The sequence below is a fragment of the Choloepus didactylus genome, chromosome 10 (assembly GCF_015220235.1).
Source record: "Choloepus didactylus isolate mChoDid1 chromosome 10, mChoDid1.pri, whole genome shotgun sequence".
In the NCBI taxonomy this organism is placed as follows: Eukaryota; Metazoa; Chordata; class Mammalia; order Pilosa; family Megalonychidae; genus Choloepus; species Choloepus didactylus.
In genome coordinates this window covers 25,464,208-25,489,111 of record NC_051316.1, presented here as the reverse complement: position 1 = coordinate 25,489,111, position 24,904 = coordinate 25,464,208, and the positions used below count along the sequence as shown (strand labels likewise).

Sequence of the window (24,904 nt, the reverse complement as noted above, 5' to 3'; positions counted from 1 at the left end):
GTGGTGGATACCTGAAACTATCAAACTACAACCCAGAACCCATGAATCTCGAAGACAGTTGTATAAAAATGTAGCTTATGAGGGGTGACAATGGGATTGGGAAAGCCATAAGGACCAAACACCACTTTGTCTAGTTTATGGATGGATGTGTAGAAAAGTAGGGGAAGGAAACAAACAGACAAAGGTACCCAGTGTTCTTTTTTACTTCAATTGCTCTTTTTCACTCTAATTATTATTCTTGTTATTTTTGTGTGTGTGCTAATGAAGGTGTCAGGGATTGATTTAGGTGATGAATGTACAACTATGTAATGGTACTGTGAACAATCGAAAGTGCGATTTGTTTTGTATGACTGCGTGGTATGTGAATATATCTCAATAAAATGATGATAAAAAAAAAAAAAAAAAAAAAAAAAAAAAAAAAAAAGAATGAAAGAGGATCTCTACCTCACACCCTATGCAAAAATTAATTCAGCATGGATCAAAGATCTCAATATAAGAGACTGCACCATAAAGGTCTTAGAAGACAATGTAGGGAAACATCTTCAAGACTTAGTATAAGAGGTTGCTTCTTAAACCTTACACCTAAAGCAAAAGCAATGAAAGAAAAAATAGATAAATGGGAATGCCTCAGAATTAAAACCTTTTGTACCTCAGACAAATTTGTCAAAAAGTTAAAGAGACAGCCTATTCAATGGGAGAAAATATTTGGAAACCATGTATCTGATAAGAGATATCTTGTGTATATAAAGAAATCCTACAACTCAATGATGATAGTACAAACAGCCCAATTATAAAATGGGCAAAATATATGGAGACATTTCACTATTTCACTGAAGAGGAAATAATAATGGCTAAAAAAAAAAAAAAGAATGGCTAAAAAAAAAAAAACACATGAAAACCTGTTCATCTTTACTAACTATTAGGGTGATGCAAATCAAGACCACAATGAGGTATCATCTCATACCAAAATAATGACTGCCAGTTAACAAACTGGAAACTACAAATGCTGGAGAGGATGTGGAAAAATTGGAACTCTTGTTCATTGCTGGTGGGACTGTATAATGGTACAGCCAGCCTGGAAGACAGTTTGGTGGTTCCATAAAAAACTAGGTATTGAGTTACCCTACAATACAGCAATCTCAGTTCTCAGTATTTACCCTGAGGACCTGAAAGCAGTGACATGAACAGATATTTGCACCCCAGTGTTCATAGTGGTACTGTTCACAATTGCCAAGAAATGGAAACAACCTAAATGTCCTACATCAGATGAGTGGATAAACAAAATGTGGTACATACATACAATGGAATAGTACACAGCAGTGAGAAGAATGAGGTCACAAAGCATATGACAACGTAGATGAACCTTAAGGACATAATGTTGAGTGAAATAAGTCAGATACAAAAGGAGAGACATTGTATGTCACCACTAATGTGGACTTTAAGGCAGAATATAGGGGACTAGAGATAGACAGCAGTTAGTACCAGTCAACTCTTTGAACCATTGGATAAGAGTCAGTATAAATCTCAACTCAGACCATCCATTTCATTACAAAGTGGACAAATATACCTTGTTAAACTGTGCACACTGCAAGGTTTCATTTCACCGCATCCTCTCAGAAACATCTCTCTGGGATGATAATTGCAGCAGTCATCATTTCTAGATGATTCCACCATACATACTAGTTTTGTGTGTGAAAGAGATTCAACCTGTCTATGGCTACAGATCTCCTTTAGGAATGCTTGAGAATGCTTCATGGTATATAGTTGTGACTAAATAACCAGGAACTTATTCAAAAGACCTAGCCTCTTATCATTTGAAGATTACAGTCTATAAATTAGGATATATCAAGGAACAGGGAGAGATGATTTGAATTCCTATGGTGGTTTATGTTAATTTTCTACCCACAAAACCTAGAGAGAGAGGGCCACATCTGAGCAACAAAGAGGTACTCAGGGGGAGACTCTTAGGCACCATTACATACAACTTTAGACTCTCCTTTGTGGTAATGAGCTTCATAAGGGCAAGTCCCATGCTCGAGGGCTCAGCACATCAAACCGCCAGTCCCAATGTTTGTGACAACATACGCTAGGGGATCAGCATCTCAAAGTTTAGAGACAGGCCTTACAATTCAGGGATAGAGTTAACTGCTGTAAGAGCTTACAATCTAGGGACTATTACAATTACTGTGTCCACGTTAGGCTATGTTCTAAGATTCATTTTTGAGTTTATACATTGTAGTTAGTTCATATTGGTGAGGCATCATCCCTCTCACCATGTTTTCTCCAACACTTTTACTCCTATATATATATTTTCCTACAATTTTATAGAGTTATATTCACATACCATACATTTATCCACAGTGTACAATCAGTTGTTCATGGTATCATCATAAAGTTGTACATTTATCACCACAATCAGCATTTGAACATACTGATTACTACAAGAAAAATTGTTTTTTTTTTTTTTAGCAATAAGAAAAAATGATAAAAAGAAAAATAACATGTCATACAATACAATATACTACTAAGGACAGCAAATAACACCACTACCAAGAATCCCATATTACTCCCCTATATCCCCTTCTCATATACATTTAGCGTTGGCGTATTGCCTTTGTTACATTTAATGGAGGTATATTATAATGTTACTGTTGACCATAAACTCCAGTTTTCTTTGATTATGTTTTTTCCTGTATACCATCCCTTTTTCAAATTTCTACATGGTTGACATTCATTTGCTTTCCCACATGCAAAAACATTTTTATATTTGTATATTTAGTAACAGTCATTGGCCACTCCAGTTTTTGCCACGTTATACAGTCCCAGTCTTTATCATCTATCTTTACCTCTGGTGTCATACATTCTCCTATCCCACCTCTTTCAGCTTTACTCACAGACATCTTTGTTCAGTGTACTTACAATACCGTGCTACCATCACACAGTATTATGCTATCTATTTCTGGATCTATGCAATCAATCCTAAACATTCTGTACTCCTTCAGCATCAGATGGCTGATCTCTGCACTCTTTCTATCTGTTGGTCGCCTGTGTTGTCAGCTTTTAACTCCCAAAGTTTGTTCATTAATGTCTGTTCATATTAGTGAGACCATACAGAATCTGTCCTTTTGTTTCTGGCTAACTTCACTCAACATAATGTCCTCAAGGTTCATCCACATTATGACATGATCCATGTCTTTGTTCTGTCTTACAGCTGCATAATATTCCATCATGTGTAGATACCACAGTTTGTTTATCCACTCGTCCTTTGATGGGCATTTGGGCTGTTTCCATCTCTTGGCAATTGTGAACAATGCTGCAATAAACATTGGTTTACAAATGTCTGTTTGTGTCTTAAGTTTCAGTTCCTCTGAGTATATACCCAGCAATGGAATAGCTGGGTCATATGGCAAATCTATATTTAGCTTCCTGAGGAACCTCCATACTGTCTTCCAGAGTGGCTGTACCAATCTACATTCCCTCCAACAATGAATAAGTGTGCCTCTTTCTCCACATCCTCTCCAGTACTTGTCATTTTCTGTTTTTTGGATAATGGCCATTCTGGTAGGTGTGAGATGATATCTCATTGTGGTTTTGATTTGCATTTCCTTAATAGCCAGTGAAGTTGAGCATTTTTTCATATGCTTTTGAGCCATTTGTATTTCCTCTTCAGAAAAATGTCTGTTCATGTCTTTTGCCCATTTGTTAATTGGATTGTTTGTCTTTCTGTTATTGAGATGCAGCATTCCTTTATATATTCGGGATATTAAACCCTTATCTGATATGTGGTTTCCAAACATCATCTCCCATTGTGTAGGTTGCCTTTTGACTTTTCTGACAAAGTCCTTTGATGTACAAAAGTGTTTAATTTTGAGGAGATCCCATTTGTCTATTTGTTCTTTGGTTGGTCGTGCCTTGGGTGTGAGGTCTAAGAAACCACCTCCTTTCACAAGATCTTTAAGATATCGCCCTACATTTTCTTCTAAGAGTTTTATGGTCTTGGTGCTAATGTTTAGGTCTTTGATCCACTTTGAATTAATTTTGGTATAAGGTGTGAGATGGACATCCTCTTTCATTGTTTTGGAAATGGATATCCAGTTCTCCAAACACCATTTATTGAACAGGCTGCTCTTTCCCAGTTGCTTCAGCTTCACTGCCTTATCAAAGATCAGTTGTCCATAGATGTGAGAGTCTACTTCTGAACACTCAATTTGATTCCATTGATCAGTATATCTGTCCTTATGCCAGTACCATGCTGTTTTGAGCACTGTAGCTTTGTAATATGCTTCAAAGTCAGGTAGTGTGAGACCTCCCACTTCACTCCTGTTTCTCAAGACATTTTTGGCTATTCGGGGCACCTTACCCTTCCAAATAAATTTAGTTATTCGTTTTTCTATTTCTGTAAAGTAAGTTGTTGGGATTTGAATTGGTATTGCATTGAATCTGTAAATCAGTTTAGGTAAAATTGCCGTTTTAACTATATTTAGTCTTCCAATCCATAACATGGTATGTTCTTCCATTTTTTCAGGCCTTGTTCAATTTCTTTTAGCAGTTTCTTATAGTTTTCTATGTAAAGGTCTTTTGTGTCCTTGGTTAAGTTTATTCCTAAATACTTGAACTTTCCTTAATATTTTTAATGCCCCGTTCATATTCAGTTTCCCAACTGTCTCCAATTGTCTTATGATAAAAGATTGCTGTTTCCTTCGGGATCTGATCGGGACCACGCTTTGCATTTGACAGCAGAGTTCAAGTTTAATCCTTAACCTCTGCGAGCTCTGAGAGAACCTGAATAAACTAAACCTTTAAGAATATCTTCCCCCCGGCAAACCCTCCAAAAAACGGAAATAGTGAAGAGGCTCTTCAAAGAGGATCTCGAAGATTTGTGGGAAATGTAGTCTGGACCGGTACTGACGCATCGCGCAGCCCTCTGGGAACGAAAGATTACGTTTCTTTTGCGCATGTGCAGCAGAAGCCAAGCTACCTTGTTCCTCTCAGACCTACTGAGAAGCGCTTGCAGTCCGGGGAAGTCAGTTGAGTCGCGTTACGGAATGGAGGCTGCGCACGTGGGGTAAGAACGCTTGGGTAGCAGCCCGGGAGGAACGGCCTTGTGTCTGAGGAGCGATAGTGGGAAGTCCGTGGGAAGCTCACAACCACCCATGAAACCTGCGCGCGTCCGGCCCGGGGAAGGCCAAGGTGGGCGATCCCCAGCCCCGCGGGCCCCCGTGGCACAGAGGGTGTGTCGAGTCCTCGTCAGGAGAAGGTTCTTGGTGATAGCAGAGTGTGCGGACACCTTCCCAGGTGTAGCTTGACGGGGGAAAGCCCAGGTTGGCGGCTGGAGGTCAGTGTGTGTTTATAGTGTTGACTGTGTGTTTATAAGGTTGACAGAAAGAGCGGGCCGTGGGTCTGCGGGCTCTGGAGCCATAAACCCCGAGTAAATTCCACGGGCGAGATAAGGAAGCTGGGTAAGAGTCAGGTCACTCGTCTGAAAATGAGGTTATTAATAATGACAGCTTTAGGACGTTGTTTTGAACATTTGTTAAGTCTCATCTGTAATTATATGAGTGTCAGGTACAAACTACTGAAAGTGGCGCCGGCATTTATATTTAGAAGACACTTTTTTCTTTTCATTCGGTGCCTTATGTCAACCTCACAGCCACTTTATTAGTCGGTATCATCGTATGCAGTTTTTAAAAAGTCAGGTTCAAGTTAGTGGAGTGATGTGCTCAGGTCGCAAGCTATACATGGTGGGAAAGCTTGGATTTAAAGGTGCGGGTGTTTTACTCCCAGTCTCAGGTCTTTTTAATATCACACCTGCTTAAAACCAACATTGCAGCCTACACAGCACTGAGCCACCTGTCCCAAAATCCTGTGATATTGTGTGAAGTGACTATAGATGGCCTTCCACCATGTGGCATATGCATTCTTACATTTCTAGTGTCTTTCAGTTCCCTTGGGTCAGACAAAGTTCCCAATCCTTCCTGCACTGACAGGCTATCTGTTTTCAGTGCAATATTATAGGAAATTTCAAAAGTTAGATGTTTGGCCCTAAAATTAATTTGTTTCTCAGGTACAGATCTCAGATCCCTGGAACAAAGCAGCCCTCATGAAGTAGGAAGCAGGGGTCTTTTGGGAGCTAGAATCATTCCTGGAAGGGAAGGTCCCTCTGACTTTTCACTTCTCACCAGAGCTTCAGAGCAGCAATAGGAGAGCCCAGAAAGGAGCAGGTTCTAATTTGCTTGGCCTGAGGCAGTTCTTGATTCCCCTGCCCAGAATGAACCAGAGTTGATGATGTTGCCACTTCCAGAAGCCACCACAGACTGTGTGGCAGTGGAAAGTTTGGGCCAGCTTTGAAAAGAGTAAGGTGAGCTGGGGAGGCCCATTGGCAGGATGCCCAGGAAAGGCCGTTTCATAGGGGAGCTTGTAAGGGAAAGGTCTGGAGATGAGGGAACACCAGCCAGAGGTGAGGAAGTTCTATTTCCTTCATCCCTAAAGATTTCCTGTTGTTCTCCACACTGCAGATTAAGTGCTGCTGTGTCCTTTCCATTACCTCTTGTGACACTATTGACGTCATCCTAACCTTAGAGAACCCTAGAATGATGGTTCACGAAAGGTTTCCATGGTTATCTACTTTGGACTCATTTGAAAACTTTAAAGGCATTGGGCCTGATGAGTTCAGTAACTTGCCTAGGGACATCCAGTTTGTTTTTGGCAGAGCCAGGAGGAAAACACAGTGCAAGTCCTTCTCACAGGTAAGGCAACAGGAGCATCTTATCAAAAGGGCCCTTTTGTGTTAATTATACGGCGGCATATAAGAAAAAAATACACCTAATGTAAGTTATGAATGAGAGTTAATAGTACTATTTTAATAATCATTTATCAATTGTAACACAGGTAACTATTGTTAAAAAAAAGTACAATTATTAAAAAGTGCTGTCATCAATTGTAACAGATATTCCACATCAACGCAAGGTGTTGAGGTGAAGTGGTGTATGGGAATCCTGTATTTTATGCATGACTGTTTTGTAAACAATTTCTCTAATAAAAAAAATTAGTGTATTTTAAAAAAAGGCCTTTTGAGAAATTACATAACAGTTAAAACAATTAAAAATCCTTGCCTTATTGCATCCCTGTTGCCTTTACTCTGCTCTCTGTGGACTTTCTATGTCAAGAGGTAAACAATATTGCTGAGAAAATACGTAAATGATGCATCCTAGTGAAAGAATAGTTTCTTATCCTTTGGTGCTCCATAATTTCTTTGTGTTTATTTGTCAGAAGGACACAGGGATTATAATTGAATTGACTGAGAAAAGTTTATACTCATCCACTGAAGAGCTGCAGATAAAGGCCCCATGATCATTTTAAAGTTGCACATGGACAGATACTACCACCTCAACATGGTCCTACTCATGCCTTTTCAAGGCACAAAGTACCCAGTTCCCATAGTGACGCTGCTCCCCAGAGTATCAGATTTTTAGTAAGTGAAGCTAGGAGCTGTAAGCCTCACCAGGTCTCCTGACCCCTATTCTCTTTCTTTCCCCCCAGCTAAACCATCACAATTTTCTGCATTCTTACTTCTCATATTCTCCTAAGATCCACAGAAAATGAAAAAATCTCAGGTGAGCTCTTTGTTCATTCCCCACTTTGTATTGTAATGGATTTAGGAGTTTTATAAGGGTCCAAACATTAATTGGAAAACGAAAGCTAGGAATAGATCGAACCAATCTTGAGGGAAGATTTTCCCATTAATCCTGATGTTTACTGTCAGCATTTCATAAGTAACCAACCTATGTCACAGCAAGTAGCTTCCCCCCAGTTACCAGTTTGCTAACATGTCGAGTTAGTCATGAATTTACAGTGAATCGTATTGAATACTTTTTGCATATCTATTGAAAGAAAGCCATAGTTTCTTTATTTTAATCAATAAATTTTGTAAATACTGCAATCTATTTGCTGATGTTAGTGTATTAAATTCTTGTATACCATTCGTACTAATAAATGGTGAGTTTTTCTTAACATTTGTTCCTAACGGTTTTGCTGTTGTTATTGTTTTGCTAATGTTATATTTAGGATTTTTATTTTTATATAAGTTTTATTTTTATTTAAGTTAGATTAAACTGTAATTTTCTTGTGTTCCTAATGATGGTATCATGGTTACAGTCTCAAAAGTATATAGGGTGCTTTCTGCTCTTTATATTCCTTTCTAGTAATTTAGATGAGAAAATTGTCTATTACGTATGTTTTTGCAAAACTCACCCATACAATTGGGCCTTTGGGGACTTTTTGGGTGCAGATTTTAATTATTGAATCAATTTTGAAATAGTCATGTCTAGCCTGGATTTCTATTTTTGTCCTTGCATTTTCATAGAATAGTGTTTATTTTTTTTTACATTCTTAAGTGTATTTTCGTGAGCTTTTTCATGATATTCTTAGGATTTTAGTCTTTATCTGTTGTTACATGAGTGATTTCTTTCTTGATCAGTTTTTATATTTTATTTCAGTATTGAGGCTGCTGATTGGAAAAGACAAAATATGTTCTAGTTGGTTCAGTCCAGAACCTCAAATTTCAAGGTTCTAATACCAGCATTTTGTGCTAGCACTGTTCTCTAAATATTTGAGTAGAGAGGAAACATAAATTCACCATATATGTGCTCTCCACCTCTACACACCCACCTGCCAGCACATTTATTGAGAAGAATATACTTTCTCCTCTGAATTGCCTTGGCACCTCTGTTCAAGGTGCTCTATATATGTCCTCTCTTTCTAGACTCTGTTCACTTGGTTGATATTGTCCTTTTGCTGGTATCACACTGTCTTAGTGTCTGTTTTATAGTAAGTCTTGAAATTAGGTGATGTGTCTTCCAACTTTGTTCTTTTTCAAAATTGTTTTGAATATTTTGGGCCCTTTGCTTTTTTATGTAAATATTTAAAAATAAGCTTCTCTATCTCAGAAAAGCCTGCTGAGATTTTGATTGTATGGCATATTAATTGTACGGCGCCTTCCAGATCGTGAACACGGTATCTCCATTTATTTAAGTCTTAAGGAAGGGCTTTGAGCTGAGAAAGGGCAGATATGACCTCTATCTTAAAAGAATAACTGATACTGTTCAAGAATAGAAGAGGGGTGATGAGGCATTGGTGGTAGTAATGGAAGCATGAATAACATAGAAGGCTATTTCAGTAATACAACAAGACATGATGCTCTTAGGTGTGTTAGCACTTGCGGTACTTTGAAGTAATCAAATTCTGGATGTATTTTGGAGATAGAGCCAACAGGATCAAACTGTCTGTTGCCTCACAGCCTTGCAAATAGAGGGTGTGCTGTCAAGCTTTCTGAGTTTTTGCCAATTTGATAAAAACCTGATATCTCTGTTGAGTGTTATAGACGTTTATCTTCTCATGAGTTTTATTGTTTGTGGCTCATTTGTATTTTTTTAAGGGTGGTACAATATCACATTTATTTGTGTATGATATGACTGTTTACCTAGAAAATCAGAGAGAATCTTATGAACAATTATCAGACTTAATAACAGAGTTCAATTAAGAAACACTGAAACAAGAAATGTAAACAAAGAGCAGTAGCTTTCTTTATTAAGGCAAAAATCAGTTGCACAATGCGAGAGAAGAAATAGCCCATTCACAGCAGTAGCAACAAAATTTGGGCATTAATTTAATAAAAATATGTAATAGTTATATGAAGAAAACTAACAAAACTTACAAAAATATTACAAATGTAGATTTTTAAGAAATGAGAACCTGTACCATATATATGAATGAGAAGCCTAAATATTTTTTAATTCAATTTTATGGAGATATATTCACATACCATGCAGTCATACAAAGCATACGTTCAGTTGTTCACAGTACCATTATATAGTTCTGTGTTCATCACCAAAATTAATTTTTGAACTTTTTCATTACCACACACACAAAAATAATAAGAATAAAAATTAAACTGAAAAAGACCAATTAAAGTAAAAAAGAACACTGGATGCCTTTTTTTTTTTTTTTTTTTTGCCTCCATTTCTCTACTCATCCATCCATACAGTGGACAAAGAGGAATGTGGTCCATATGGCTTTCCCAGTCGCATTGTCGCCCTTCATAAGCTACATTTTTATACAATCGTCTTCAAGATTTGAGGGTTCTGGGTTATAGTTTGACAGTTTCATGTATTTACTGCTAACTATTCCAATTCATTAGAACCTAAAAGGGTTGACTATATTGTGCATAAGAGTGCCCACCAGAGTTACCTCTCAGCTCCTTTTGGAATCACTCTGCCACTGAAGCTTATTTCATTTCCTTTCACATCCCCCTTTTGGTCAAGATGTTTTCCATCCCACAATGCCGTGTCTAGATTCCTTCCCAGGACTCATATTCCATGTTGCCAGGGAGATTTACTCCCCTGGGTGTCTGATCCCACATAGAGGGGAGGGCAGTGATTTCATCTGCCAAGTTGGCTTAGTTAGAGAGAGGGCCACATCTGAGCAACAGAGGCATTCAGGAGGAGACTCTTAGGCACAATTATAGGGAGGCCTAATCTCTCCTTTGCAGCAACAGTCTTCCCAAGGGCAAGTCCTGTGGTAGAGGGCTCAGCCCATCAAGCCACCACTCCTCCATATCTGTGAGCACATCAGCTACCATTGAGGTGGGGAAACCCAACACCGCTGCATTCTCCATCAGCTCCTCAGGAGGGCTCTCCATATTTTTTTCATTTTTTTAATTAACTCTTTTTTTTTAAATTATCTATTAACTATATAAAAAAAATCTTAAAAAAATACAATAAAAAAATATTTCAAACAAACTGTAGCATAACAAGGGAGTAAGAAAAAGACAGCTAACGTAAAACAACTACTTTACTACCAACATGTTCCTATTCTACCCCAAGAAAATAATGTAATATAGCAACATTTCTGTGAACTTGTTCCTACCATACCCACCAGAAATTAACAAATCATAGTCATTCCTGGGCATTCCCAGAACGTTAAATTTACCCACGATAGCTTATCTGTTCTTATTGGGTTATTGTTCCCCCTTCATTAATTGCTCTCTATCACTAGTTCCCCTACATTCTACATTATAAACCATTTGTTTTACATTTTTCAATGTTCACATTAGTGATAGCATATAATATTTCTCTTTTTGTGCCTAGCTTATTTTGCTCAGCATTGGGTCTTCAAGGTTCATTCATGTTGTCATGTGTTTCACGACATTGTTCCTTCTTATTGCCGTTTAGTATTCCATTGTGTGTATCTACCACATGTTATTTATCCATTCATCTCTCCAAGGACATTTGGGTTGTTTCCATCTCTTGGCAATTTTAATGATTCTATGAACATTGGCGTGCAGATATCTGTTCATGTCACTGCTTTCAGATCTTCCGGGTATATACCTAGAAGTGCAATTGCTGTGTTGAAGGGTAACTGTATATCAAATTTTCTAAGGAACTGCCAGACTGACTTCCAGAGTGGCTGAACCGTTATACAGTCCCACCAACAATGAATAAGAGTTCCAATTTCTCCACCTTCTCTCCAGCATTTGTCGTTCCCTGTTTGTTTGATGGCAGCCATTCCATTTGGTGTGAGATGGTATCTCATTATGGTCTTAATTTGCATCTCTCTAATAGCTAGTGAAGCTGAACATTTTTTCATGTGTTTCTTGGTCATTTGTATTTCCTCTTCAGAGAACTGTCTTTTCATATCTTTTGCCCATTTTATAATTGGGCTGTCTGTACCATTGTCATTGAGTCATAAAATTTCTTTATATATGCAAAATACATGGTTTCCAAAAATGTTTTCCCATTGAGTTGGCTGCCTCTTCACCTTTTTGACAAATTCCTTTGAGGTATAGAAACTTCTAAACTTGAGGAGTTCCCATTTACCTGTTTTTTCTTTTGTTGCTTGTGCTTTGGGTGTAAAGTCTAGGAAGTGGCCACCTAATAGAAGGTCTTGAAGATGTTTCCCTACATTATCTTCTAGGAGTTTCATGGTACTGTCGTTTATATTGAGATCTTTGATCCACTTTGAGTTAATTTTTGTGTAGGGTGTGAGGGTAGGGGTCCCCTTTCATTCTTTGGATATGGATATCCAACTCTCCCAGCCCCATTTGTTGAAAAGACTGTTATGTCCCAGTTCAGTGGCTTTGGGGGCCTTATCAAAGATCAGTCAACCACAGATCTGGGGATTCTATCTCTGAATTCTCAGTTCAATTCCGTTGATCAGTATGTCTATCTTTGTGCTGGCACCATGCTGTTTTGACTACTGTGGCTTTATAATAAGCTTCAAGCCAGGGGTTATAAGTCCTCCCACTTCGTTTTTCTTTTTTAGAGAGTCTTTAGCAATTTGAGGCATCTTCCGTTTCCAAATAAATTTGATAACTAGCTTTTCCAAGTCTGCAAAGTAGGTTGTTGCAATTTTGATTGGGATTGATTGAATCTGTAGATGAGTTTGGGTAGAACTGACATCTTAATGACATTTAGCCTTCCTATCCATGAACATGGAGTATTTTTCCATCTTTTAAGGTCCCTTTCTATTTCTTTCAGTAGAGTTATGTAGGTTTTTTTTGTATAGGTCTTTTACATCTTTGGTTAAGTTTATTCCTAGGTACTTGATTTTTTTAGGTGCTATTGAAAATATCTTTTTCTGGAGTGTCTCTTCACTTTGTTCATTTCTAGCATTTAGAAACATTACTGACTTATGTGCATTAATCTTGTATCCTGCTACTCTGCTAAATTTGTTTATTAGCTTTAGTAGCTGTATCGTCAATTTCTCAGGTTTTTCCAAATATAAGATCATATCATCTGCAAATAATGACGGTTTTACTTCTTCCTTTCCAGTGTGGATGACTTTTATTTCTTTGTCTTGCTGGATTGCCCTGGCTAGCACTTCCAGCACAATGTTGAATAACAGTTGTGAGAGTGGGCATCCTTGTCGTGTTCCTGATCTTAGAGGGAAGGCTTTCAGTCTCTCATCATTGAGTACTATGCTGGCTGTGGGATTTTATATATGGTCTTTATCATATTGAGGAAGTTTCCTTTAATTCCTACCTTTTGAAGTGTTTTTATCAAAAAGGGATGTTGAATTTTGTCGAATGCTTTTTCATCATCTATTGAGATGATCATTTGATTTTTCTCTTTTGATTTGTTAATGTGTTATAATACATTGATTGATTTTCTTATGTTGAACCATCCTTGCATGCCTGGAATGAACCCCACTTGGTCATGGTGTATGATTTTTTTAATGTGTCTTTGAATTCAATTTGCAAGTATTCATTAGGGAGATTGGCCTGTAGTTTTCCTTTGTTGTAGCATCTTTGCCTGGTTTTGGTATTAGATTGATGTTAGCTTCATAAAATGTGTTAGGTAGTATTCAATTTTCTTTGATGTTTTGAGAGAGTTTAAGTAGGATTGGTGACAGTTCTTTTTGGAAATTTTCATAGAAGTCCTCTGTGAAGCCATCTGGCCCTGGGCATTTATTTGTTTCTTCTTGAAGTTGTTCATATGTTCATATGTTTCCAGGAAATTGTCCATTTCCTCTACATTATCCAGTTTGTTGGCATACAGTTTTTCATAGTATCCTCCTTTAATTTTTTTAAATTTCTTTGGGATCCACAGTAATGTTACCTTTCTCATTCCTTATTTTGTTTATGTGAGTCTTCTCTCTTTTTGATTTTGTCATTGTATATAGGGGCTTGTGAATCTTGTTCATCTCTAAGAACCAACTTTTTGTGTTATTTATTCTATTGATTTTTTTTGTTCTCTATGTCATTTATTTCTGCTTTAATCCTTGGTATTTCTTTTCTTCTACTTGGTTTAGGATTGGTTTGCTGTTGATTTTCCAGCTCCTTCAGTTGCTCCATTAGTTCTTTGATTTTAGCTCTTCCTTTTTGATGTATGTGTTCAGTGCTATAAATTTCCCTCTCAGTACTGCTTTTGCTGCATCCCATAGGTTTTGATATGTTGTGTTCTCGTTTTCATTCGTCTCTCTATATTTAGCAATTTCTCTTGCTATGTCTTTAACCCACTGATTGTTTAGAAGTATATTGTTTAACCTCTAGGTATATGAGAATTTTCTAAGTCTCTGATGGTTATTGATTTCTAATTCTATTCCATTGTGATCAGAGAATGTGCTTTGAATAATTTCAATTTTTTTAAATCTACTGAGGCTTGTTTTATGTCCCAGCATGTGGTCTATTCTGGAAAAAGTTCCATGAGTACTAGAGAAGAATGTGTATCCTGGTGATTTGGGATGTAATGTTCTATATATGTCTGTTAAATCCAATTCATTTATGAGATTGTTTAGGTTTTCAGTTTCCTTATTGGTCTTCTGTGTGGTTGATCTATCTGTAGGAGAGAGTGATGATGTGTTGAAATCTCCCACAATTACTGTGGAATCACCAATTACTTCCTTTAGTTTTGCCAGTGTTTGTCTCATGTATTTTGTGGCAACTTGATTGGATGAATAAACATTTGTGATTATTTCTTCTTGTTGAATCACCACTTTTATTAGTATGTAGGGGCCTTCTTTGTCTCTCATAACATCCTTGCATTTAAAGTCTGTTTTATCTGAGATCAGTATTGCTACTCCTGCTTTCTTTTGGCTGTAGCTTTCATGAAATATTTTTTTCCATCCTTTCACTTTCAATTTTTTTGTGTCCCTGTGTCTAAGGTGAGTCTCTAGTATGCAACATATTGATGGTACATATTTTTTTTTCCATTCTGCCAATCTGTATCTTTTAATTGGGGCATGTAATCCATTCATTCAGCGTTATAACTGTGAAGGCATTTCTTCAATCAACCATCCTATCTTTTGGTTTATGTTTGTCCGACATATTTTCTCCCTCTCTCTCTTAATGTCCTTTAACGTACCCATACTGAATCTCTTTAGTACTGAACACTTCTCCATGACTCTCTCTCCTTTCTTTGTTTCCCTGTCAGTAGGGCTCCCTTTAGTAGCTCAAGTAGGGCAGGTCTCTTGTTAGCAAATTCTCTCAGCATTTATTTGTGAAAAATTTAAGCTCTCCCTCAAATTTGGAGGAGAGTTTTGCTGGATACAGAATTCTTGGTTTGCAAGTTTTCTCTCTCAGAATTTTAAATATGTCATGCCACTGCCTTCTCGTCTCCATGGTGGCCACTGAGTAGTCACTACTTAGTCTTATGCGGTTTCCTTTGTATGTGGTGAATTGCTTTTCTCTTGATGCTTTCAGAACTTGCTCATTCTCTTCAGTATTTGACAGTCTGATCAGAATATGTCTCAGAGTGGGTTTAGTTGGATTTATTCTATTTGGAGTTCGCTGGGCATTTATGATTTGTCTATTTATGTTGTTTAGAAGGTTTGGGAAGTTTTCCCCAACAATTTCTTTGAATACTTTTCCTAGACCTTTACCCTTCCCTTCCCCTTCTGGAACACCAATGACTCTTATATTTGGATGTTTTATATTATCTATCATATCCCTGAGGTCCATTTCAATTTTTTCAATCTTTTCTCTATTCTTTCTTTTGTTCTTTCTTTTTCCATTTTGCATTCCTGAAGGTCACTGATTTGTTGTTCGGCTTCCTATAGTCTTGTACTATGAGTATCAGAATCTTTTTAATTTGGTTGACAGTTTCTTTTATTTCCATAAGATCTTCTATTTTTTTTGTTTACTTTTGCAATTTCTTCTTTATTTCTTCTTTATGCCCTTCTAGGGTCTTCTTCATGTTGTTTATATTCTGTGCCAGGCTCTTGTTGTCTGTCCTTAGTAGTTTATATCCTGTGCCATGCTCTCATTGTCCTTAGTCTTTGATTAGTTGCTCCAAGTACTGCGTCTCCTCTGATGTTTAGATTTGGGGGTTTGGGTTTGGGTTATCCATATCATCTGTTTTTTTCATATGCTTTAAAATTTTCTGTTGTTTTGGCCTCTTGACATTTGCTTAACTTGATAGGGTTCTTTTTTTGATATGTAGAATGATTCAAACACTTGTCTCTAATTTGTCAGATCTATAGCTTCATGGAGTGTGCTTTAACCAGCAGGTGGCATCCGCGAGCCACCTATTCCCCTCAAGCCCATTCTCCCCAACTTTGTTTTTGTGGTGAGTGGGCATCTGAGTCTTGTGGGGGTCCAGTTGGTGCACCAAGTTTGGGTGTGTAGTTGGTCCTGCCTGCCCTGAATGTGGGGCGTGTGTCTGAGCGCTTAGGGAGGGAGGGCGGTTTTAATAATCAAATCTCCCTGGTGTTCCTGGAGATTTAAAGTTGTTACCATAGTATAGTCCTTCAGTTCAGTCTCGCCACAGTTTTTCTCTGCCGCTGACCCCCAAGTCCTTGGTATTGGTGTAGGATCCCAGGGACTTACAAGTGGGTCCCTCTTCCAAGCTGTGCCCTCCTAGAGCCTCTGCTGAAGGAAGACTGTGCTATGTTGCCTATGAGAGCGGTCCCCCAAGGGAAGTTCTGGGCCACAGGGCCATGCAGGGGTGTTCCATGCGTGCTAAAAGGATGGCTGAATATGGCATGTTAATTTCCCCCTTTTCACACAGCTCTGCCTTCCCAGCTCCAGGACAATTAGCTGCAGGTGTGCAAAAGGCTATTGTCCATGCCAGATACTGTGGCATGTGCGCGTGTTGCTGGAAACACGTCCTGTCACACTGAGTTGTTTGGGGCAGCTCTGGGCTGTGGCGCTGGTGCCAGGCAGGAGCATTCCCAGCCCACCAGGAAGATGGCTGTAAGGGGATGCCCCCTTTTTTTTTGGAAGTTAGGCTGTTTAGCACATTTTCTCAGCCACTAGACTTACTGCTTTGTTCCTCAGAGCTGTCTTATCTCTGCTCTTGCCTGGGCCCAAATTGCAAGTCTTTGACGCTTTCTGTAATGGGCTTCTTAGAGTAATTGTTTTAGAAAAAGAGGAAAAAAGAGGAAAAGGTTTTCTTTAAAAAAAGAAAGAAAGTAAGAAAAAGAAGGGCAAGAAGGGCCCTCCTTGCAGATCTAATGGGCTTTTGAAATGCTAAGAGACAAGGAGTTTAGGGCCTTTAAGGAACAATCAAGAAAGCAGAGAAACTGACTCTTCAGACAAGGGTCCTCGCCCTCTGGATTTGCATATGCAACTGATTCTGTTTGAGCCCTGCCCTTCTCTGTTTTATGTTCACCGGAACTCCAAAAAGTCTCTGTTTTTATTTTTGGAGGTTTTTTTACTAGCCCTATCTCCTCTCCACTGGGCTGACTGCTCCCAGATTCTCTGGTGTCTTGTCTCAGTCTATCTATGTTTGGAGTTTTTGATCGCAGTCTGAGTTTTCAATCAGAGTTGAAACTGTAGTTCTCTCTCCTGGTTCCCAGCACTGATGGCCCCTCCCCTCACAGGACTGAGCCTGGCAGGGAGGGGTGTGGGTCCCCTGGCCATGTGAACTTACAGATTTCGCTGATCTCAGCTGTTCCACGCGTTTGTTATTGTTGTATGAAGTATGGCCAAAGTGAGATTGCTCTGTGATGTCTGGTGCACACATTTCCTGGCTTTCTACCTACTGCCCTGGAGGAATAACTAAAACCCACACCTCACCACTCCACCATCTTGTCCCACCTCTCCTAAATATTTTTAAAATATCTATTCTTCCTGAAATATTTACCAAATTTTTTCCATTCTAATTAAAATGGATTTTGTTAGACCTTTACTTGTTAACTCTTATAAGTATATATGCAAAATTGGCAAGAAAGTTTTTGAACAGGTTGTTATGAGATGGACTTGCCCTACCAGTTATAAAGCTATATTACAATCTGTTGATTCTAGTGCCGCAATAAAGAGAAAGGACAATGAAACAGAATACAAAATAGGTCTTGCATGTATGGACCATAAAACAAAGGTGATTTTAAGAATCATTTTTAGAAAGTACAATTATTAAAAAGTGTTATCATCAGTTGTAACAGATGTTCCACACAAATGCATGGTCCTGGTGGTAGGGTGGCTTATGGGAATCCTGTATTTTTTGCAAGATTGTTCTGTAAACCCAAATCTCTAATTTAAATTTTTTCTTAAAAAATGAAAGAAGAAATGAAGGGTTGTTTAATGAAGGTTTGGGGGCTAGTGATAAATGTTTGGGAAAAAAATAATAAAATTAGCTCACTCTTTAAGTACAAACACATTCAAAGGGAATGAGTAGTCAAATGCACAAGTAATAACCAGGCTAGCAAATTCAAGAAATAAAAGTACTAGAAGAAGATACATGAGATTTTCTCTATAAATACAAAAAGGCCTCTGTTAACATGACACCAAAGTCAGAAATCATAATGTAAAGTGGTGGGAGGCATCTACATAATTTTTTAAAAATGTAGTTTTACTGAGATACATGCACATAACATACAATCCTCCAAAGTATACTACATAGTTCTTTTTAGAGAAGCTGTGGGTTTACAGGAAAATCATGCATAAAATACAAAGTTACCATATACTACCCTATTCTTAACACCGTGCATTACTGTGGTACATTTGTTACAATTTATGAAAGAACATTATTATAATTATACTATTGACTATAGTCCATTGTTTACATGGGATTCATTGTGTTGTATAATTCTGTGTTGGTCTTTCTTTAAAAATGTCTATGCTAGTAGCATATATGCAACCAAAATTTCTCCTTTTAACCACATTCACATATATAATTCAGTGCTGTTAATTACTTTCACAATGTTGTGCTTACTCCACCATCTATTGCAAAACTTTACAGTCAGCCCAAAGAGAAATTCTGTACAATTTAAGCATTAAGTTACCACCCCACCCCCAATTTAGACCCTAGTAACCTATATTCTGAATTTGCTTATTCTAATTATTTCAAATCGGTGAGAGCTTAATATTTGTCCTTTTGTGTCTGGCTTATTTCACTCAACATGATGTCTTTAAAGTTCATCTATATTGCGGCATGTATCAGGACTTCATTCCTTTTTACAGCTGAATAATATTCCATTGTGTGTATATACCACATTTTATTTATCCATTCGTTGGTTGATGGACACTTGGATAGCTTTCACCTTTTGGCATTTGTGAATAATGCCGCCATGAACATTGATATGCATATATCTGTTCTATTCCCTGTTTCAGATCTCTTGGGTATATACCTAGAAGTGGGATTGCCACAGCATATGGTAATTCTATACCTAATTTACCGAACAACTGTCAAACTGTCTTCTGCAGCAGCTGCACCATCTTTCATTTCTGTTTCTTTTTATTGAACTCTATCCCTTACCCATTCTTCTATTAATGTGCTGGTTATGGTATCTAGTATGTCTTACTGGTCCTATTCTGTATGTGTGATATAAATTGCACAATTTTCCTCGAGTTTGACATTGGTACGTTTGTCTTACTTATGATTTTTTTCCTCATACAGACATTTGATTTTCATATTGTCAAACTTAACAGTTTTCATTTTTGATTTTGAGTCATAGTTGGGCGTTTTCCACCGTAACATTGTAAAGAATCATTCTGTGTAGTCTTTTAGAATGTGATGGACTTTATTTTTTAGATTCAGATCTTTGTATACATTTGAATTTGTCCTACTCTGTGGGGTGAGGTATAGATCTAACTTTCATGTCCCAGAGGGCCGTCTATCCCTATGACATTGATATCAGCCTTTCTCTACTCATTTGAGATACCATATGTATTGCAATTAGGAAATTGTACATATTTGTAGGATTGAGTCCCATCTTGAATGAGTTGGGTCACACTTTCCCTGAAGTAGCCTCATCAGAGGTACCTACTTAAAATGGGTTTACACCCAGAAGAAAGAATTATATTCAAGAACATGTTTTTCTGAGATACATATAGCTTCAAACTACCACAGCATGCTTTATAGCATTTTTTTAGAAACTCTCAACAGTAATTTCCTAAGGTATTTCCATGTCACCTGTTTCTGGACCTTTCAGATTGACCAGAAATGTGCTGTTACAGGCATCAGTGTCATTCAAGGACGTGGCTGTGGAGTTCACCCAGGAGGAGTGGCAGCACCTGGGCCCTGCTCAGAGGACCCTGTACAGAGATGTGATGCTGGAGAACTGCAGCCACCTCGTCTCAGTGGTTGAGCAGAGCCTAACATGTAACCCCCTAGAGAGTGCGTTTCTCTTTTTTTTTTTAAAATATTAGTCACGTGTTTAGCAGAAAATGAAATTCAGTACTTTTCAGTGTACAACTCTTATGAGTTTTTAGTAATGTATACAGTTCATTATTACCAATAAAATCATGATTTGGAATATTTCCATCACCTCAAAAAGTTTTCTTGTAGCCCTTTACAGGGAGTCTTCTTCCTCCATCCCTACCCCTTTGACCCCAGCAATCACTGATTTGCTTTCTATTGCAATAATTTTGCCTTTTCTTGAATTTTATATAAGTGAAATCATTAAGTATGTGCTCTCTTTTGTTTACCTTTTTTCACTTTTCATAATGCTTTTGAGATGCATATATGTGGATATCAGTAGTTTATTCTTTTTTATCCCAAGTAGTATTGCTTTGCACACCTATACTACAATTTGTTATCACTTGCCAGTTGATACACGTATTTTTTTTCGAGTTTGAGGCTATAGTGAATGATGTTTCTATGAACATTTGCATACGGGTCTTTGTATCAACATCTGTTTTGCAGCAGCATTTATCTTGTGTAAATACTGAGGATTAGGCTCAGTGAGTTTTCTTATATGTATCTGACCGAAACTGCCAGATGCTCTCAAGCTGGCTATGCTGTTTTTTTAATGCCCGTTAGCAATGTATGAGTGTTCTCATTGCTTTAGGTTACCAACATTTGGTTTGATATGGCTTATTATTTTTAAGCGTTCTACTTGTATCTTACTGAGTTTTAATTTGTATTCCCTGATAACTAGCAGTGTTGCACCTCTTTTCATGTGCTGTTTGGCCATTCATAAATCTTTAGTGAAATTGGTCAAATCTTTAGTGCTTTTCTTTTGGTTCAGGTGGGTTTTTTTTATTTGTTTGTTTTCTTGTCTTGTGGAGTTGAAAGTAGTCAGATATTTATCATATATATGTTTTGCAAACTTTTTGTCTCCATTTTTGACTTGCCTTTTTATTTTCTTAAATAGTTTTTTTAAATTAAATTCAGTTTTATTGAAATATATCCACATACCATACAGTCATCCGTGGTGTACAATCAGCCATTCGCAGTATCTACATTCATCACCAGAATCTATTTCTGAACATTTTCCTTACATCAGAAAGAATCAGAATAAGAATAAAAAATAAAAGTAAAAAAGAACACCCAAATCACCTCCTCCATTCCATCCAATTTTTCATTTAGTTTTTGTCCCCATTTTTCTACTCATCCATCCATACACTAGATAAAGGGAGTGTGATCCAGAAGGTTTTCACAATCACACTGTCACCCCTTGTAATCCACATTGTTATACAATCATCTTTAGGAGTCCAGGCAGCTGGGTTGGAGTTTGATAGTTTCAGGTATTTACTTCTAGCTATTCCAATACTTAAGTAGTGGTTTTTGAAGAAGAAAGTGATTTTAGGATTTTTTTGTGTTTTTTGCATGTAATTTTTCAAAAAATGGTTTTATTGAAATAATTATAGACTCACAGGAATTAGCAAAAATTGTATTCCTCATCAAGTTTCTCCCAGTGGTTATATCCTCTGTACCTATAATACAGTATAAACACAAGTAATATTGTGTACAGTGTGTGTGAATAGTTCTGTGCCATTTTATCTCATTTGTAGTTTTGTGTAACCACCACTGTGTCAGGATACAGAACTATTCTATCAGCAGAAAGATCTCTCTTGTGCTACTCCTTTATAGTTATACCTACCTCCTATCACCCACCATTCCTAATCAATGGGAACTGCAAATCTGTTTTCCATCTCTATAATTTTGTCATTTTGAGAATGTTATGTAAATGGAATCATACAGTATGTGTTGTGTTGAGATTAGCATTTTCATTCAGCATAATGCTCTTGTAGTCCAGCCAAGTTGTAGTTCATATAAATAGTTGCTTCAGTTTGCTGTAGCTGTTGGAATGCAATATACCAGAAATAGGTTGGTTTTTTCAATGGGGATTTATTAGGTTACAAATTTACAGTTCTAAGGCCATGAAAATGTTTAAATTAAGACATCAAGAGGAAGATACCTTTTTGGAGGAAAAAAGCTGCTGGCATCTGGGGTTCCTCTGTCACATGGGATGGCACGTGGTGACATCTGTTCGTCCTTTTTTGCTGAGCTCTGGTTTCAGTGGCTTTCTCTCTCAGCTCCTGTGAGTCCTTTCTGCTTCTCCCAGGGCATTTTCTCTCTAAGTGTCCTTGGGTCCTCTCTTAGCTTCTGGGACAAACTCTGGATTTCATTTCTTAGTTTCTCTCCTGGTTCTGGTTTCAATGGCTGTCTGCAGAATGTCTGTCTGTGCTCTATGAGTTTCATCTGTCTTTTATCATCTCATAAAGGACTCCAGCAAGGGGATTGTTCCAGTTTCCTAATTTTGCCGTCATGCAGAATACCAGAAATGGATTGGCCTTTGTAAAGGGGGTTTATTTGGTTACAAATTCACAGTCTTAAGGCCATAAAAATGTCCAAACTAAAGTGTCAACAAGATGATTCCTTCACTGAAGGAAGGCCCCTGGCATTGGAAACACCTCTGTCAGCTGGGTAGGCAAAAGGCTGGCATCTGCTGGTCCTTTGCTCCCGGGCTGTGTTTCAAAATGGCTTTCTCCAAAATGTTTTTGGGCTTGTCTCTCTTAGCTGCTTCAGCTCCTGTGCATCTAAGCATCTGCGAGTCCTCTCTTAGTTTTGCCAGGGCAAACTCTGGGGTTCATCTCGTAGCTTAGCATCTTCACATATCCTTCTGTCCACATCTCCAAGCATCTCTAAGCATCAGCATGCATCTGGGTCGCCTGCTAGCATCTCTGTTGACTCCTAAGCATCTCTTAACGGACTCCAGTGATCTAATTAAGACCCATCCAGAATGGGCAGGACCACACATCCATGGAAACACTCAGTCAAACGTTCAAACCTAATCAAGACTACTAAGTCGGCCCCACAAGATTGCATTAAAGAGTATGGCTTTTGAGGGAGACATAATGTATCCAAACGGGCACAGGGATTAAGACCCACATTGAATGGGTGGGGTCGCATCTCCATGGAAACAACCTAACCAAAAGTTCCTACCCACAATAGGTTGCCCCCACAGGGATGGATGAAGAGAACATGGCCTTTTATGGGGTACGTAACAGCTTCACACCAGCACAATAGTTCATTCCTTTTACTGCTGCACAGTTTTCCATAGTAGGAATTTTAACAGATTTTCTAACCATCTGTTGAAGAACATTATGTTCTCTTCAGTTTTGGACTATTACATATATTGCTGCTATAAGCATTTATGTACAGGTTTTCATTTCTCTGGGATAAATATCCAGGAGTGACATTTCTAGGTCATATTGTAAGTATATGTTTAGTTTATCAAGAAATTGCCCAATATTATCCAGATTGGCTGTATCATTATGTATTCCCACCAGCAATGTATGAGAGATCAAGTTATTGCCTTTCATGGAAAGTACTTGATATTGCCATTATTTTTTATATTAGTTGTTGGTAGATATTTTTTGTATTAGTTGTTGGTAGGTAATTTTACTTCGTCAGATATTAATATAGCTGCTCAGACTATTTTTTTTATTAGTGTTTGCATGCTATCTTTTTCCTTTCACTTTTACTTGTAACTTCTCTGTGTTTTTATATTTAAAGTGGATTTCTCATATCTCCTGTAGCTGGGTCTTCCCTTTTAATTGTACCGATTAGACCATTTGTTCATTTATTTAATATTAGTATTGATATGGTTGAGTTTAAATGTACTGTATGAATATTTGCCAACTATTTTTCCCATCTGTTTCTTCTTTTTTTTATCTTTAACTTGTAGTCTGCCTTCAAATAGTATTTTAGCACTTCACATATAAGAATCTTATACTTTTCTTTCATTTTCTCTCTCATATCCTTTGCTCTTTTTATTGTGTGTGTGTGTGTGTGTATGTTATAAACCTCAGAATACATTGTTGGGGTTTTTTTCCTGTTTTTTGTCATTATTGTTAATTTTCAGTAGTCTTTTTAAGAGTTCTAAATTTTTCCTTATGTTTCCAGTTCACAGTGTTCTTTATTTCTTCATGTAGATTTAAAATTCCATCTATTACCATTTTTCTTTTTTCTGAGGAATCTGTTAAATTTTGGGGGGATGTACATGAGGTGTTAAATTCTTTCAACTTTTGTTCATTTTGAAAACATATTTGCTAGGTTAAGAATTTTACACTGAGTTTTTCTTTCAGTTTTTTAAAGTGTCACTTTATTGTCTTCTGCTTTGCATAATTTCTGATAAATTGTTTTCATTTTATCGTTATTGCTCTGTACATAGTATGTCTTTTTTCTGTCTCCTTAAGATTTTCTTTTTATTACTAATTTTTCACAATCTGGTTAAAATATACCTTAATGTGGTTTTCTTCATTAGGAAAAATGTTTCTTCTGCTTGGAATTCATGTAGCATCATCACTTAGTGTCATCTAAACTGGAACATTTTGGCCATTATTTCTTACGATGTTTTCTTCCATCCTCTTATTTTTCTGGAATCCCAGTCATACATATATTGGACGGCTTGATATTATCCCACAGGTCATAGATGCTCTGTTTATAAAGTCACCGTCTGCTGATGTCATTCATCTTTCTTTATGTGGTGTCTCTGGTTATTAATTGTATCCAATATTTTCTTGTTTGTTGGTTGCTTGCTTTCCTTTCCCATTTCAGACATTTTATTTTATATCTAGCATTTCTATTTGGAACATATTATAACTTTTATGTCTCTATCATGATTGTGTTTTTCTCTGTCTTCTTGAACATATGCAGTTTAATAGCTGTTTTAATGTGCTTGACTGCTGATTTTTTCTGATGTGTTATTCTTATTCTGTTGCTATTGATTGATTTCTGTC

General features: G+C 37.4%; 1 protein-coding gene across 1 annotated transcript in view; it reads left to right on the top strand.

Annotated features, from left to right (window-relative positions):
• LOC119545562 (zinc finger protein 729-like) overlaps positions 1–24,904 on the top strand; it is a 93,253-nt gene that overhangs the window by 50,333 nt on the left and 18,016 nt on the right. The window contains 1 exon segment of the mRNA XM_037851172.1: positions 5,015–5,032. Coding sequence (XP_037707100.1) covers positions 5,015–5,032 — 18 coding nt within the window.